Source organism: Microplitis demolitor, chromosome 7, assembly GCF_026212275.2.
Source record: "Microplitis demolitor isolate Queensland-Clemson2020A chromosome 7, iyMicDemo2.1a, whole genome shotgun sequence".
NCBI classification, from domain to species: Eukaryota; Metazoa; Arthropoda; class Insecta; order Hymenoptera; family Braconidae; genus Microplitis; species Microplitis demolitor.
In genome coordinates, this window is record NC_068551.1 from 17,419,639 (window position 1) to 17,438,186 (window position 18,548).

Here is an 18,548-nt window from a genome sequence, read left to right on the forward strand (position 1 = left end):
ATATACTTTTCCCGCCCCAAAAGCTAAAGTTGTCGACAACTTGTCGTCAAGCTGGTCGGAAACTAATGAATACCAACTTTTTCACGATCAACTCGTGCTATCAGGTTGCTTGTAGTTAATTCACGGTTAAGGTGGCTATCAGGGTTAAGCAATGAAAAAAAATGGTAACGTTAGCATTAGCATAATAAAAAAATAGTAACGTTACTATTTTTTTAATGTTCAATTGTTATTAAAACAAATATTAACTGACAATTAAAAAAATTTTAAAGATATTATAAATATTTAAATATACAATATTAGAATTTAAAAATTAAATTCTGTTTTGTACGTAGTTCACTGTTTTACTCACATATTTTTTGTGAAACCTACATTGTCGACAACACCGTTTAGTTACTTTTCACTGGGTATCATACCTTTACTATAGTTTCTTTTTCAAATAAATTTACTTTTGTACGAATTTCCACTCCTTACTTTTTTTCTAACTAACTGCTTTATTTACTAAGGAGGGCTTGAAAAAAATTGATTTAAACTAAAATTTATTTTTATCTTTTGACTTCTAATTATTTACAAGTTTAATAAATTTTTTTTATATAAATTACATTACAGTCTATTTTCCACTGGAGGACGTCAGGGTCAGCTTTTAAAAAATTAACAAGTTATTAAAAATTTGAAAATTGTCATATGTCTGCTACATTCACTTTTAATTCGTTTATTTAAAATTCAAAATTCGTCTCGTCTGCTACATTCACACCAATAATTTATAACAATAAAAAATTATAAGTCTATTAAATAGTGTGCGAAATTGAGTGAAATAAACCAGGAAGATGACATCATCATAAAATAATTGGTAAGACATTTTTAAATGTTAGATAGTTGAGGTCATTGAGGTTGTGAGGTGCGACAGGTGAGTTTGCCCTTTTGCGCACTCCCTCCATCATAAAAACCTGGCCAGGAACCTTATTCGCGCATGTAAAGATGACTCGAAAAAGTAACCGTCTCGTGTGTGTACATAATCTGTCAACTGACAACTACTCACCACTCACTCTCTGACTTACTCGAGCCTGTGTTTTTAATATTTAAGTTACAAATTAATAATAATATTTACCCAATTAATAATAATAGTTAATTAATATTTAAATTAACAAAAATAAAAGTGTTCAATTAAATAGTTAAATTATAAACAATAAATTTAATTAATTAGTTATAATAAATTGTTGATACATATATACATATATTTAAAAAAAATCTACAATATTTAATAATATATTTGGTTAGAAAATGCCTGCCAACAAAGGACCATTATTCCCTTCGGCTGTCAAAGAAAAACCGGGAAACGGTGGTGGTCTAGGTGCAACCACATCCAAGAAGAAAAAACAACGTGCTACTGTTAAAAATAAAAAAAATTGCAGACAGTATTTGGTGAGTGATTATTTATTTTAAATTAATTACAAGTTCACTAGACCTTTTTTTTTTTTGGTTATTTTCAAGTCGTAAGTCTGAATGTTTTTTATTTTTTTTTTTTTTATTTGTAAAGACATAAAAGTGTGTGGGTTAATATCGATTAATATATTTATATATCTGTATATATAATGTGGTCTATAAGACGTGCGTTCGTCGACCGCGCGGAACGGAAATGCGAGACGAAAGATACACACACAGTAAAAAAATAAGGGTTTGTTAACCTCCTACACCCCCTCGTGGCTCGTGTGCATGTCTGATAATAATATCCACGCGTTGGGAGAATTGCGATCGATCGGATGTTGAAAGCTGGGGCACGGTTAATTACTCATTGTCCTACACATGCATATATACAAATATATATATTTTTTTTTCACGCAATATATAACGTGACAAATTATTATCATTGCCATTCATTTTTTGAATGTCAAGATCAAGAAAATTTATTATAAATTTAAAAAAGAAAATTACAATTCAAAAAAATTTGTAATTTGTTCAAAAAAATTCTGTTAATTTACTATTTTATATGAAGTAATTAACGTGATCCTAATTCTTGTACCTTAATTGGATTTTTTTGTAAGTAGTAAAAAAAAAAAAAAAAAAAAAAAAAAAAAAAAACATGAATTGGACACTTAATTTTTACGTAGGAAGCTTGGGATGTAAAAGTTTTTCTGTGATGTATTTTTAGCTGTTGTATGGATTATCATGACAATTTATTTATTTTTTCTCTGGCATACTTTTTGTTTTATATTATTTTTCTATCTCAACTGGTATTTAATTTCTCTTGTCACAAAGTATTGATTTTTTTACTGAGTCCATTTAGTGGTTTTAGAAAAGAGGACGCTGATTCAGCGAAAAATATAATTATTTTTAAAAGTGACCATTACGGTATTCTACTTATCGTAGTACTTGAGAAAACAAGTAACACTTGTCATTAGCCGTGAACCTGACATGAGGTGTGGCAAAGTATAGGTAATAAAAATAGCACAAAGTGTCGGGTAAAAAAATAAAGTTAAGTAGAAGCCAATAGTTCTAGTGTCTAGACACTATAAACTTTCATTTTATTTTAAACACCACTAACTTATTTATTCTTTGTTTATGTTTGCGTGTTTAATCATTTTTCAAATTTAGCAGGGTAGAGGGTAGTTTATTTTCGTATCATCTTATCGATTGTAAGTTGTGTAGAGTTCTATTTTATCATTAAGCCGTAAGTGATCTCAGTTGAAAGCTGGAATGTCGGGAATCCCCTTTTTTACTCAAGTAATTTTTGTAGATGACGATAGATGGCGCAGATGCCTTGTAACTTCTCGAATCAATTTTGTACTTTTATTTTTTTTCTAATATATCCTAAGGACATGCTCACTTGGCTCTTCTCCAGGTTGATTTTCATCAATTTTTTCGCATGCTATTCACGTTAAGGTACGACGAGAATACATTGCCGGAAATTGTTGTATAGGGCAACGACCATATGTACGTTTATATATTTATTGCGCTTTTATTTTAGTTATATATATATTTATAAAAGTATATATGTACGTATTATCCTGTCAGTAACAAAGTTAATTCAACCCGCAGTAATTCGTTACAAATATCTGCCGCAGTCTTACAATTGTCATTAAGATAATCGTGATAAAGCTTAACGGAAATTGCTTAAATTCTTTCATGCTATTAAACAAAATTACATGCCTTTTAAATTGTATGAAAATATATGTATTTAAATGATTTAAACTCTTTAAGCTTATTGTCGATATATTTATGTATAACATTTATATATTTATCAATATCAATTGCAAACAAAAACTGATTGTTATTTCGATAATAATGATAACGATAATAATTGAAATTTAATTGAATTTATACAGTAAATAGATATATAAGTTATCAAACAATAATTATATAACAGTATTGAATTTATGTCTTTAACATGAAATATTTTCGTGATTTTCGTCCATTCAAACACCAATAAAATTTAGCCGTTTTCTTTCGGGTAATACCATAAGTGTTCTGCGTGTCTTGCAGCAATAATAAAATATTATTTGTTATTTAATTGTTACATACGATGATTTTGATTTATATAAATATACAGATTAGATTATAATTTGATTTATAGATACACTGTAAAAAATTAGCGGAGTAAATCAGGAGCGGAGTGAATGCGGATTTAAATGAAATCCAAATCACTCCGAATTTACTCCAAATTTTTTACAGTGTGATTGTTCAAAACAACGCATATTTAATATTCTCAGTAATTAACGTACGGACCTCATATATATTTTATTAACTTGACATACTTTTATAAGTAAAGTATGCAAATTAAATGAGCTCATTTAATAATTTAACGTCAACACTACATTTAATTATCTATCGTCTTATTCTCATTATATTACTGAATAATCATGCCATCGCTTATCCAGGTAGTGTTATCTCATTACATATATCCACTCTCTTAATTCAAAATTTAATGTCTAGTTGAAAATACACGATTCACTGAACACGCTCGATTATTATTTTAATTGGCATACTACGCTATACATTGTATACATATATTATATATATCGACGTTTCCAGTTGAATGCGTTGATAAAATTCATTAATTTTTGTATTCTGTTTTCTTTTTTTTATTCGTTTTATTTAATTTTCATTTTGTTCACACAAATTAATTTTTCAGCATGAAATTGTTTGTACTGTAGTTGAAAAAGCGTTTGTTTAGAGTAATAAAAAATCTAAAGGCGACGTATTAATCAATACACAATTGATTGGGTGAACTAGTCTGCGAAATTGAAATAATGTTACTGCGACTGCTGTTACACAGAAAAAGAAGGATTTCTTGGAGTAGAAAATTTTTACGCGCCTTAATCAAATTTTCACATCCCCTAAGAAATTCTGCGCATTATGATTTGAAAACAAAAATTATCTTGAGGCAGTAAAAAATTTTTAAGGACAAGTTAAAAAAGGATTTCTTGACGCAAAAAATTTTTACTTGCCCCAATAAAATTTTTGCTTCACTTAAGAAATTTTTCGCATTATGAATTGAAAATAATTTTTTTAGGGCAAAAAAAAATGTCTTGTGTTAAGAAATTTATTTTTTCTGTGTACGTAAATTTTGTTGTTTTTTATTTAAATATGACAGGCACTTTTATGCTGTTTTGTGATGCTAAATAAAAGTTAAATATATGTAAAATATATAAATAAGAGTAAAAGAGACGGTCGAAAAATGAGGGAAAGAGGAAATGGAAAAGTCTTTTCAATTCATCCTTGCGTTTCCGTAAATGTAAATCTGGCGCGACACCCTCTGAGCAATTTTCTATATTACCCCCTTCTTGCTTTACTTACATATTATATGCCTCCAGGCGACATGACACCAGTTCTCCATTTTTTTTTTCTCACGGCAAGTACCACCAGAATATTTTATCAGAGTAACGAGACGGCGTTATCTCAACTCTGTAGTCTAGCGGACTAACTTTTGATACTGATGATCTTTTCATATATTTGTATCATTAAAACATGTGCATTTATATTTTATATATATTTATATTGCGTGTAATTTTAGTAAAATAAAATATGAATATTTTTATTATTTTTATTATTCATTTTTAATTGAACAATAAAACATGTCATAATTTATTTTTAATTCAAATTTTTTGATCAATTATCAAGTGCAAATATTTTGTCGTGAAAAAAAAATTCATTTATCGGTTACGCAAACAATAATTTTGTATTCAAAAAAAAAAAAAAAAAAAAAAAAAAAAAAAAAAAATCCATTGATTTTTTAAGGGCGTTTCCGTTGGTTAAATTTAGACGTAAACAAAAAAAAGTACAATAATAAAAATTTATGAGATGTTTGTTTAAGATGATTAAGAATAAATATAAAAAATCTTTGCTTACTTAATATAAAAATATTATATATTAAGTTAATGAAATTAGATTCAATAATCAATGGGTATACTTAATTCAGTTTATCGAAATTAAGAGAGGCTCAGAAATTTTCCTATTTAATGAAATAAGTTCTACCGAGCGTGTGTTGACAATTTTACGAGAATCAATATTTCATTCGTGTCAAATTACTAGTATGCCGATATATATATACATATATATTCGGAAAATATGTATATGTATTCATAGAGATCTCTATTTAACGAGTTAAATAAATGTGTACATTAGTTCGCAATCAAATTCAAATTTAATTGACACATAATCCCTGCTGATATATATTATGTCGTTTATCATACAAATGAAATAAATAAAAATATATAATTACAAAAAACATCTTACGGAAACAGAGTAAAAATAATATATGTATTTCTTTTTTGATAATTTAATTTAAAATGTCATTCTTCTGGTTTTGTCTCCAGGACTTCCTTCAAGTCTTGCCAGTTCATTTATCTCAATCTCAAGCTCATAAATTTTCCGTAACGCTCATTGACTTTGCCAGATGACTTTTTTTTTTTTATATTAACAAGTTCGTGTTTCAAATTTTTTACTTTAAAATTCAATTTGTCTGAGCCTACGTAGACTTAAGTATAACGGGGATATCATTAAATTTTTTTGATAAATTACATAAAATGTTGTAATGTATTAAATGACGAGTAAAAGATGATAGTCGCGACGTTATGGCGCCGTTAGTTTAACTAAAAGTTACTACGGGAGTGATTCTCTTGTCTTTTTTCTCACCCCTTGGCCCTGGTGCCCATTTCACCCTTGTCATCCTTTTACCGTGCGTTGTTTCATCCACTAGCCGTCTCGCTCTTCCATTCCGCGGTTTCTTTGTCTCTCTCTCAATCTCTCGCGCCTGCTGGCTTTTTCGTCCCTTCTTCTCTACTCAAACTTTACCAACACTATGCTCCTGTTCCACTCTCTTACTTCCTCTTTACATTTACTGATTCTCATTCTTCGTCACATTCAAATGTGTACCCAACGGCTTATGAGAAAAATGAAGAAAATTATTAAAAAAAAATAAAAAGCCTAGCATTCAGTTCACACAAGCGTGCCATTTTTTTTCATCGTATTTTTATAATAAAAATAATAATATTCTTAAGACAAACAAATTTTTTAATAAAAGAAAGGGTTTCAATTGTATTAAAAAAATTTTTTTTTGTTTATTTTTATATAGAGAAATCAATAATTTATTTTTGGAATAAAAATATAAGAAATTAATTTTGGAATTAAAATTTTAAGTACAAATTTTGGAGTAAAATTTGAAAAACAAATTTTCGAATCAAAATTTTAAATTCAAATTTTGGAGTAAAAATATCAAAAATTAATTTAGGAATCAAAATTTTAAATTCAAATTTAGGAGTAAAATTTAAAAAACAAATTTTGGAATCAAAGTTTTAAATTTAAATTTCAGAGTAAAATTTAAAACTGAATTTTGGAGTAAAAATATCAGAAATTAATTTTGGAATCAATATTTTAAATTGGAATTCCGTAGTAAAATTTAAAAAATAAATTTTGAAGTAAAAATATCAGAAATTAATTTTGTAATCAAAATTTTAACTACAAATTTCGGAGTAAAACTTAAAAATAAATTTTGAATTAAAAAAAAAAAATGTTTTTTGTTTTTTTGTTTTTTTTTATTAAGAAGTGAAATATAAATTTATATATTTACACGTGGCTTTAGTAATGTACGAATGACGTAAAAGCCGGTCTAGTCGTTACATGGCCAAGGGATTCACGTAGGAAATTTACGTGTAAGCCCGGGGGCCGTGAAGAAAGAAAGACGGAAGTATAAAAGAAGTGTAACCCACCCCATACACATACACCCACCCAACCACCCCACCCTCACATACACTCATATAAATACACATACATATACATGCTCTCTTACTCACATATCCATTTCCACCTCCAGCTTGATGACGGTGCCACCCCTACATCTATAGCATTCACATATACAATTATTCCCAACATAAGCGCGGGTGGTGTAAGCGAGAAAGATTGACGTCGCAAAGCAGAATAGAGAACGACAGTACGAGGTAGTCGGCTAGTCGCTATGTACTAGTACATTGCGGACTATCGACCGACGTCATTGCGCAAACGCAATTCACGTCTGTACTGCTCCATTCCCTTCTTGCCACCCTAATGTAGTGAGCTAGCGCCTTGCCGGCGACACGTCGCGACGACTCGTCCGTAGCACCACGATACGACTACGACGACGACGACGACTACAACGACGTCGACTACCACCACCACCTCTACCGTCATCAACCACCACAGCGACGACGTTGACAAGTGAAGCACATACGCCACTCGTATACGACAGTGGCTCCCACAAAATTCGTAACTCTTTTCATTATCATCATCTCTATAAAACTTTAAAATTTCATTTTTGACAACCCCAATTCCCAATTATCTATCCGTCAGTCGTTGTTACATCAACCAACTCTTCGCCCAACGTAAAAGACAATTACCATCAATAATAAATTGTTTTATAAAACCGTTTGACATTACATCAGTTCAAGAGGTTCGCGCAAAGCCGGGAAGCCGGACGTGAAAAATAAACCTTTAGTGAGTGATTATTATCGGTTAATATATATATATTCATATACATAAACTTCTTTCTAGTCTATCTTGTCCTTGAAGTTTAGTGTAAAGTATTATAGTAATAAAGAAAAAAATCAATCGACCGGTATCGAGTATCGTATGTGTGATTGTAATCAAATGGAAAGGTGATTTGGTCCTTGTGTACAATAAAAGTATATATTTATTTGGAGATATTGATACACAGAGGAATTACTGGAAGTGTCACTGCCACGAGGTAACATAAAAAAATAAATAGGTAGTGAGAGTGATCATAAAGTATAATACAGTAAGTAGGTGGTTGTGTAGAAGGTGTGAAAGCCAAAGGTGGAGAAGCTTATAGCTACAAAAACGGCTGCCGAAGAGCGTAGACCGAGACCTGACGTGTCCACGACACGGGACACGGTGTCCGTCGGCCCCTAGGCCGTGTCACTACTGTTCCACTGCCCCATACAACGCGGCCTCATGATTGGTTCATTCTGGAACCTGTGCCGTGCGTGCCCTTCGATGCCAATTGATAAGGTGAGCTTTTGTTCTTTATTTATATTAATTACGTTATCAGTTACCACTTGTCATTAATCACACTCTGATACCTTCATTAGCGCAGCCACCGGGTCACCGGCTTTTTTTTAACCGATGGGTACTGGGGGACAGGAGTTTACTGATCTCTATCAGCCAGAGCCCAGTCTAGAGCCAGAGTCCAGAGCCGGTTATTTATTTTTATAACTGGAATAGATATTTTTATAGATATACAATGAGAAATAAATACTAGTCTAGTGGGTGCGGTTCAGCCATTTCTTTTTTCCCCCCTGTGAATTCTCGTCAATATGACACAGAGGATTACGTCATTCAGGGACTTAGTCCCTCGTATGTATAAGTCGATTTAAATGTGGGGATCTGTGTATGTAGAGTAGAGTTTCTACTATGTATATATGTGTATTACATATACATGATGAAACTTAACTGCAATTTTGTACGATAAATTTATCGGGTCGTTGCATTTAGTAGTTTGTGCTGATGGATGAAGGACAGAGAGCAGAATTAAAGGACAGGAGGGTTGTAAGTTCGAGGGAATATGAAAGGTCTTGATGAAAGCTGGTTTTTTTTTATACCACCAGTTTCGTTTTACGATTTATTTAATTACAGATTTAAATTTTAGCATTCCCTCATCTGTAACTGATGATCAGAGGGCTCTGTGTGGTAACATATATAGACGTACATATTTTTTATTTATTTTTTAATTGCTAGTGACCTGTATGATCAGCGTTGATCAATGAAATTCAGTGTAGATTTGTTTGTTGTAGATTAATGTGGAGCATTTATGTGGACAGAGACCTAAATGATTGAAATTGTTTAAATTTCCCGATCCATAATATTATTGGAAATGTAATACAATTTACAATAGAATGAGATTAATAGATGGACGGATGAAGAGAGGTCACAATACTGCAGTTAAATTTGTAATGAGGCACATAACGTGCGGCAACTTGCATGTTAAGTATCCCCCGGTTTACCGGGTCGATGTGTCGCTTTGCAAACATTGTTTAAGTAACACCCACACCCATGTTAAATGACTCAGGGGATACCTTTTAGTCTATTTGAGTTTGTTGACTATGGGTATCGTGTTAAACTTTGATTGTCTCTATTTGGGTTCGCGAATTTAAGCTCCACTCTAAGCGCTACTCGTAGACGAAAGTGAGTACAAGCTCTAAGTGGTTGGCTGTTGGTTGATATGATAGTAATGTTGGAGGAAAACAGCAGGGAGGTGCTGAGTAAATGTAATGGTAATGGTAATAGGATAGGTAATTGTAGAAAGAGTTTAAAATAAAGTGAGTAAAGCTACTGTTTAAGCAAAACTATTATCTGGAGCAATGACACCGGCTATTTGACTAGTGTAGTCTGTAGTATATATCTACAGTACAATGAGCCTCAGCACTATCGGTTAGGTATCGGTTCCTGGTGGTTTACGAGCAACTAACTCTAATGTGCGGGCTCGCAAGCCCGTTATCGAGCCATCCTGATGTTCAAAGCTTTCAACTCGCTGGATTACGTCATAGCTGACGGGAATGTTCGGAACAAAACTGAATTCCTCATCAATTTTTATTAGGCATTTATCATTTTAATATCAACATATGGCTAGCCGATAATTTTATACATCCCGGTTTTCATATAAATTTCATATATTATTCGATCATTTTTTTATTTTGTTCAATTCAAAGTTGGAAAATTGAATAGGGAATTTAAATTTATTGAAGTGTTTTAAATAAAATTCATTTTTTATAAATTTAGAAGAGAAAAGGGGGAAATTTGACCTTTTTTTTTTATTATACGAGAGTTGAGTAACAAAAATGGGTTAAGTTGGGTCACTTGAAATTTTTAGTTGTAAAATTAATTTTCATAAATTTTTTTACAATCAAACTTAAAAATTCACTGAAATAAATTTTTGAATTTTAAAATATGATTTTTAAAAAAGTTATGTTTTTTTTTTTTTGACCGAATTGTGTAAATACTAGTGATGCAAAATTACACATTTTTATGTTGTCAGATCACGAATTTACTGACAATTGCTCATCAATTGACGTCAAAAATTATTTGGTCAATTTTTTATAAAATAATTTTCTGAGCAAAATTAAATTGGCACAGAAATCATTTCATTTAAAAAAATGACCGCTGGTCAGTTGACGTCAATTGTCAGATAATTTCTCTGCCTTACATTACTACTCAATACAAAATAATTATTTACCGAAACAGCAATAGAAGTAGAGAAAAAAACGACATCTAATTTCGGCAATTTTTTCTCAGAGGGTCTACTCTTCCCCCTCACAAATAAAACAAAATAATTTGCTTTTATTAAAAAATATTAAACATTTTAATAAATAATTTTTTTAAGTTCTTAAAAAAATTATTACAGAAATATTAATTATAATAAATCATTACCAAAAAATAATATCTAGGCTCAGAAAAAAAGTATTTACTAATAATTTATATAAAATAAACGATTTTATATTTTTATCTTGTGTAATACGGTTACACTAATAGAGACTATAGCCTGACCTTATTTTAAAAAAATAAAATAATAACAATGATCGACGTAATATAAAAAAAAAAAAAAAAAAAAACAAATAATTATTTGAATTCCCGGTAAAAAAAAAAATAAACCATAATGACTTATTTAACACTATTGATAAATTAACAGGATTTCTTGGTGTATATTTCTCAATAGTAAGCAGTAAAAATAATTAGAACGTAGCAAGTAGAAAAATCGCTTCGGTTGGCCGCGTGGTTCAATGGCTTAGCCGGTTCATACTCTTATCCAATCCCTTCCTAACACTACACACTACCATATTCTCACTTTATTTATTATTATCATCATCACTGTCATTATCATTATTATTATTATATTACAATCTAGTGATTGTAGGGGCTGTCGAGTAGACAGTTATGCTACTGTGTACAGTGAACAGTGAAACGTCAGTGAGTCAACGTCACAATTTTATTTTTACATATTTATAAATAACGATTTTATCTGATTTATTTACACATAAATATAGATACAGATACAGACCATAATTATAAAATTTATTTTATTAGTATCGGTGACATTTACATACGTGATACCTGATTGTGATAGTATCAGTAATAGCGGGCGCATATTGCTGAGATATATCTCATGGTGGTCGTTACGACAACGAGCAATCAACCGTGAAACGGAAATTTGAATAAGCGAAGCGCAAAGGATTTGATAGTGAATCCCAGGGCTTGAGCCTTGAGATATATATATATATATATATAATATATATACGTATATACATAGATATATACATCAAGTACAGGTGCATTTCCTGTCTTCCTGGTGTACTGGTCTTATTGCGTTGCGGATCGTTGCGGTTTACTATGCGACGTCGTCTTGGCTGCCAACAGGTCTTCACATTTGTCTTCTTATCTATTCTTTGAGGTTTTTCCACTTACTCTATACGTATTGTATATAACATTATATATCTTTTTGACATTAAATCGTTTCCACTCTTATCAGATCCTTTATATGCTTACTCGCTAAAATTTTTATGCTTTTGCTCAAAGAAATTGTTTATTATATTTTCTCAATTGACATTCGTACATGACAGCTATATAATTTTAACCCCATTTTTTTTTTAATTTCTATGGCTATTGTGTGTTACCTTAAATTGTAAAATAATTTTATTTTTTAATTGACGTAAAATTCAGTAAGATTTAAAAAAAAAAAAAATATTTTTATTCTCATTTCAAAGGAATAATTAAAATTTTTATTATGAAACTTTATGTTATTTTTTATACATTTTTTATGTTACATTCTTTTATACTTGAGTACAACTGTAGAATGAACCAAAGTTTTATATATCAGAATTAAAACAAATATGAGTTAATTACAAAATTAAACTTGTAAAAGTACAGTGTATTATTTCGCACATTACCCGTGAAATTCAGTTCAAAGAAAAAAAAATTACACCTGCATTTAAAATATAAAACACTTAATTTTCTCGTTACATATATTTTCATACCATATACCCACTAATTTAATCAATTCGACAAAAATTAATTATCTAACCATTTCCTTCACTAAAACAAAAGTCAGTCATAATTTTGCCACAAACTTTTCCTCATCTCATAATTCAAAACTTACAAATTACTAAAAAATTCTTCCTTTTATTGTACATCCGTTTTATTAATAATTTAAAGAATAATCGGTCAATTCAACACACTTTTAAAGTTAATACCTCACACTTTATTATCCTTATAAGTATATCTCATATATATAAATCTATATCTATATATTATTCTATCTGAAATTATATCTCTCAGACTGGAGTTAAGTCTTGAGCCATCAAATAACTTTTTGAGCCAACAATTCATCTTTTTCAAGGTAAAACAAACTTATAAAACAAAAGGAAGGATCCTACCTCTATTTCTTTTCTCCTTTCATTCTTTTTTCTTATTATTTTTTTTCTTTGATTTTTTTATGCAGTACTTTCGTGCTTCTGCGTTTCTGTGTCCTGAGTATACAGTATATATTTTGCCGGGAGCTTGATGAAGGTTTCAAGTTTGACCTCTGTTTGTCTTAATACCTTGAGGAATTTTCTTCTTTTTTATATTTTATTTTTGTTTTTCCCATGAAAATCGATTTTACCCACAGTTACGACCCCATTTTCCATGCGCTGAAAGTCCTCGTATATCATATCACCCACGTCTTCATTCCCTTTTGTCCTGACTCTCAATGACGGCTAAGTCATATCCAATGTCTAGTAAAACCGTGTAAATTTACTTATCCTTCTAATACTGGTGTATGTAACGTAGTATAGTTACCACATATTATATGGTTTACTGGTATTCAACCAACAGGTTTCAACATCTCATTCCCTCCCACATATTCTGGAACATTTCCGGCTTTGTACCCTTCTCACCCTATCTCTTCTTCTATTTTTTACCTCTCCCTCTTTACTTTGCATCCTCTAGTTTCTCTCTCGAGCTCTACGGTCCAGACTAACCTGACTGACATCCACCCACGTTTACTTGATTATTCACAATGAATATTATCCTTTTTATTTTCCTCTTTATTTTATTTTTTTAATATTCATATTTTATTTTTTTACTATTATTTGAAATGTTAACGTTTAAATCTGAAGTTATAAAGATGAAGTTTTAATTAAAAATAAAATTAAAACAGACATTTTATAATTTTCTCGAAAATTCAAGTAAAATAATTTAATAACATTTTTTGTTGTTGATTTTTAAAAAATTAATTATTGCGCTAACAATAATTTGGAAATTTAAAAAAATTTAACAAAATATTTATAAGTATTAAAAAAAACAATTAGTGAAATTTTAGTCCAATTTAAAAAAAAAAAAAAAAAAAAAAAAAAAAAAAAAAACTTTGAAAAACAAATTAATAAAAGTTTCATTAAAATTTTTCATTGCTTGATTTTTTTACAAAAGTATATTTTTAAAAAATGTTTAATGACACCAACAATAGTATAGAGATTAAAAAAAAAGTCAAACAAAACTTTTAGTTTTATTAAAATCGAAAAAAAATTTTAATACAATTTTTTTTACACTTTAAATTTTTTATAGAAATTTAAATAGTGTAAAGATTAAAAAAAAAGAATCAAACAAACGTTAAATTTTATAAAAATCACCAAAATAAAAATTTAATAAAATTTTTCGTTACTTTGAATTTTTTATTTGTTTATTTTTTAAAATGAATAATTCCACTAACAATAGAGTGAAGATTTTAAAAAATAAAACAAAACGTTGATAGTTTTATTACAGAAAAAAAATGGCAACATTTATTTTTTCCACTACACTTTTTGTATAGAAATTTAAATGGTATAAAAAAAATTTTTTTATAAAAATCTAAAATAAAAATGAAATAAAATTTTTTCCGACATTTGAATTTATTTCTATGAATTTAAATATTCGAAATAAATACCAACAACAATGAACAATGAAAAATATTATTTTTTATTACAACTGAATTGATAAATAAAATACACAGTATTATAAGCTATTAATAATTCACATTAACAATGTGGCACAGTTGATTAAACTTTTCCCAGGAATGACTGGCTTCATTAAGTTCTCACGTGCGCTTAAATGTGTGAGCGGCTGTATGTGAAAATCTAGTGTGAATTGCTGATGAATGCGCAAACTAAGCCAAAGCCTTGCACTCTATTGTCCTTATAAAAGTCATTGCTTTGTTTGATATACTCAACTAGATCCACTGCTGTTCGAGACAATATAAACTTGCATTGAAACTTCCAAAGCTGCTTTTCTTTTACATCTCACCTTTACCTCTACCTCTACCTCTACCTCAGTAAACTCTACTTGGCTCAAGCTTATCGATAACACTCGAGGCAGTCATGGATTTATTGTACAACTCAGCAAACTTGATTTCATAACTAAACTTCCTTTTTTTTTTTATTAAACTTATTTTATATTTTAACATTTTTATCCACTTTATGCAGATAAAACTTGTAATGATAATAATCTTCTTTATAAAACTTTTATTCAATTTTATTTTTTGTTTTCTTTTATCTTATATTTGTCAGTAAATTTTATCAACACAAAAGTGCTTTCATGCTTTAAATCTCTGTTGAATGGTAAAAGTGATTTAAAAATAAATATTTTAATCTAGATATATGAAATCTTTCGCACAAGTGCAAGTATGTCAGTCGAAAATTGCAGCCACCCCTAATTAACCCCTTAAGTCATCTTTAAGCAGTCAAATTACACGAATTTTTTCATTTTCATTACGTGAAAAACGTTTCCATCTTCAGGTGTTTACTGATAAAAAAGTTGACTTGACTCAAAAGAAAAAATCTTGAACCAAGAATTCCATTTTGAAGAAAATGATTTTCTTGAGTCAAGAGAAAAAATTCTTGAGCCAAGAAAATGTTATTGGGTCAAGTAAATTTTTCTTGGTTTAATAATTTTTTCTCTTGACTCAAGAAAATCATTTTTTTCAAAATGGAATTCTTGGTTCAAAATTTTCGCGCTGTCAAGTCAACTTTTTTATCAGTATATAAAAATTCCACATAGAGTTAAATAAAACTGAAAAAAAAAACCCACTTCTTACAATTCAATTTTTTATCTTTCATATTCATTTTGATATTGGTTCATTGATACAGCATTATTTTCATGTTTTGTAATAAAAAAAAAAAATTGTTTTACACACTCTTTTGGCGTTAGTAATTCAAAAAAATTTTTTTTTATTGATCTTGACGTTTAAAAGGATTTTGAGTTAAATGGCAAAAAAAAATTTTTATACGCCCTTTTTTTACAAAACCCTATCTAACTGCTGTAGTACGCCCTTTTGGTATTTCGCGCGCGATATTCAAAAATTTTATACTTGGTAATTTGAATTGTGTAACAGCTTTGTCAATAATTCTATTGTACTTGAAGTCATTGAATTCATGTCTTCTTTAAAATCTCCAGTCTGTAGGCCAGTCAAGTCTTTTTGTTATCTATTTATATAGATATATATATTTATAGACGGACATAGATTGGAATCGGTTGTTGAATTTTATTTTTACATGATGCTTTGGATGCTTTTATATTCGAAAGTACTCTGTAAGTGTCTGCAAAAGTAGTAGAGTAGTGAGCAAATATTTGCTATGCTGACCTCGACGATATTCAATCTAAATCTCAACATTTCGGACACACGATGTGATGAGATAAAATGTTTGGCGTATAATATTTACTGAAAAAATAAACATTTAAATACAAAACAAATAAATTAAAATAAAAATCAAAAAGAAAAATATGTACTGAGATTATGTAATCAAATTAAAAAGCAAGTGACCGAATAATCTAAATAGTTTATTGGGTAAATTGAGATAAAAAATAAAATAAAAATATTTTTGGCAGCTGGAGTAAAAGATTAAAGTGACAGAAAGCTAGAGATTAAGCTAATAGATCATGTGAAAAGCCATCTGTCGAATCTGTTTCATTGAGGTATTTTGATTGATGTGAAATGCATTAAGGGTTCAAATTGTTCAGTCGTGATTACTGTCGATGTTTTTTTTAAAAAAAAAATATTTTTTGTATTTTATGTCGTATTCGCACGTACTACATTTGAATGATTAATTTTATCAATAATTTAGTGCTCATACTCAGCCGCAAATGAATAAAATAAATTTTCTACTAAAAAAAATTTGATTGGAATGGAAATAGATTTTAAATTTTAGATTTCGAGGAATTAATGTTGGAATCAGTTTACAAAAATTTTAATTAGTATTATTATTGCAATTACAGCTGATTTACACTGTAAAAAATTTGCGAAGTAAATCCGGAATGTAGAGTGGGAGACTGTTTTTTTATTTAATTTCTTCGGAGTAAAATTTATTCCTAAGGGGAGCTTATTTTAATATCAGAGTAAAATTCACTTCGAAGAGGAATTTATTTAAATATTGGAGCAAAATTCACTTCAAAAAGGAGTTTATTTAAATATTTAAACTTTGGTTTGGAGTAAAATTCACTTCGAAGAGGAGTTTATTTAAATATTAAAACTCCAAATCAAAGTAAATGCAGATTCAAATAAAATCCAGATCACTCCCAAATGACTCCACTGAAAAACAAACTCTATTTACTCTGTATGTGAAGTGATTTTTGTTTAAAATTCCGGAAACCCACTTTACTCCCAATTTTTTTCAGTGTATTATAACAAGATAGTTGAGTACGAAGGATTATAAGCTAAGAAGCAATGCAATTATTATCCAAGTAGCTGAGTCGACGATCAAGAGTCAAATTGAATTTTCATTAACGTCTTACTTGTTTCTATAGCACTTGGCAATGACTTATTACTCTGGTTATTGACATTGAAGCTTTTTAAATATGTCTAACTTAACAATTAACCTAATTGCAATAATCAATTATCTTCAATCTTAAAAACAACTAAATCTCATTACGTATTTTTTATTTAATCCTCCCACAGAGAGGAAAAAAAATTTTTAAAAGTTTCTGTAGTTTCGTTGAAAAATTTTTTTTACAAAACGAACATCTAGAGTAAAAAAAAAAATTTAATTTAAATAAAATTATTTGACTCATAAATTTTAATATTTTCATTGAAATCGTGACAGTCTATTATATATTTTATAACTGTGACGCATTCTACTCAGTAACAGAAAAATCTTTTCATACTTTTAATTAAAGGGAAAAATGTACGATTTTATTTTAAAGGAGATTAATGAAAAAAAAAAAAAAAAAAAAAAAAAAACCTTTAGTAATGTTATTATAGTATTGGATAAAAAATAAAATATAAATATATTTTATAAAATTCAATAACCAAGTTTACATTGCTAATATTATTTTTCTGAATAGGCCCGAGAACTCAATAAAATATTACGTCTATTGAGAGGGAAATCTCTCGGAGATTATATTTCATGTTATCAATATCTTTTTCTTCCAAGCTTATAGTTAACCAACAATCCGGAGTATTCGCTCCAGCAAATTTTATGCTCCTGTCAAATTCTATTCATTGACTATAAGAAATCACCAAGTGAGAATAAAAAGTTTCCTCACTCTTTTGAACTCTAATTTATTTCTTTTTTTTTATATATTTATATACATATCTATACTGACTGCCGTCATTCCAGTCTATTCTTCATCACTTCTTTACGGTCACGAGCAAAGAGTCTAGACTAGAAAAAATTATCCATGCTTTGTTCAACGATGCTCATTCCAATGCTAAATCGATTCCTTTTGGTTAGATCATAAATAATGATAATAATAATATGAGAAACCAAGTAAAGAAAAAATATAAAAAGTGTAAAAGTATGAAATGCAAGACAAAAAAAAAGCTAAAAAAACGCATGTAGTTGGTACATTGATCAAACGACAACAATGCATACAGCTTCAGGCATAAAATTCTTATTTATTCGCTCTTTCCTTTAGTTTTTTCTTCTTTCCGTTTGTTTTTTTATTTGTTGCCTTTTTTTATAAGTGTAATCTGCGGCGTAAACTGGTACTCAATGCCCAATTGTTCATTAAATACCTACTATACATATTTTTACACTAAAAAAATTACAAAGAAGAAAATTTTT

The 18,548-nt window shown here is 29.1% G+C and overlaps 1 protein-coding gene across 9 annotated transcripts in view; it reads left to right on the top strand.

Annotated features, from left to right (window-relative positions):
* Positions 1–137: 137 nt before the first annotated feature.
* The window catches only part of LOC103574085 (mucin-5AC), a 46,386-nt gene continuing 27,975 nt past the window's right edge, over positions 138–18,548 (top strand). For 4 of the 9 annotated variants that reach the window (XM_053740391.1, XM_053740393.1, XM_053740395.1 and 1 more), the window contains exons 1-3: positions 138–164; positions 607–847; positions 1,276–1,419. In XM_053740391.1, the coding sequence (XP_053596366.1) occupies positions 1,279–1,419 (141 nt within the window). In that variant the 5' untranslated portion in view covers positions 138–164; positions 607–847; positions 1,276–1,278. Of the gene's footprint in view, positions 165–606; positions 848–967; positions 1,420–7,597; positions 8,497–11,452; positions 11,896–18,548 lie in introns of those variants that run through there. The other 5 variants (XM_053740399.1, XM_053740396.1, XM_053740392.1 and 2 more) reach the window with 5 other exon arrangements.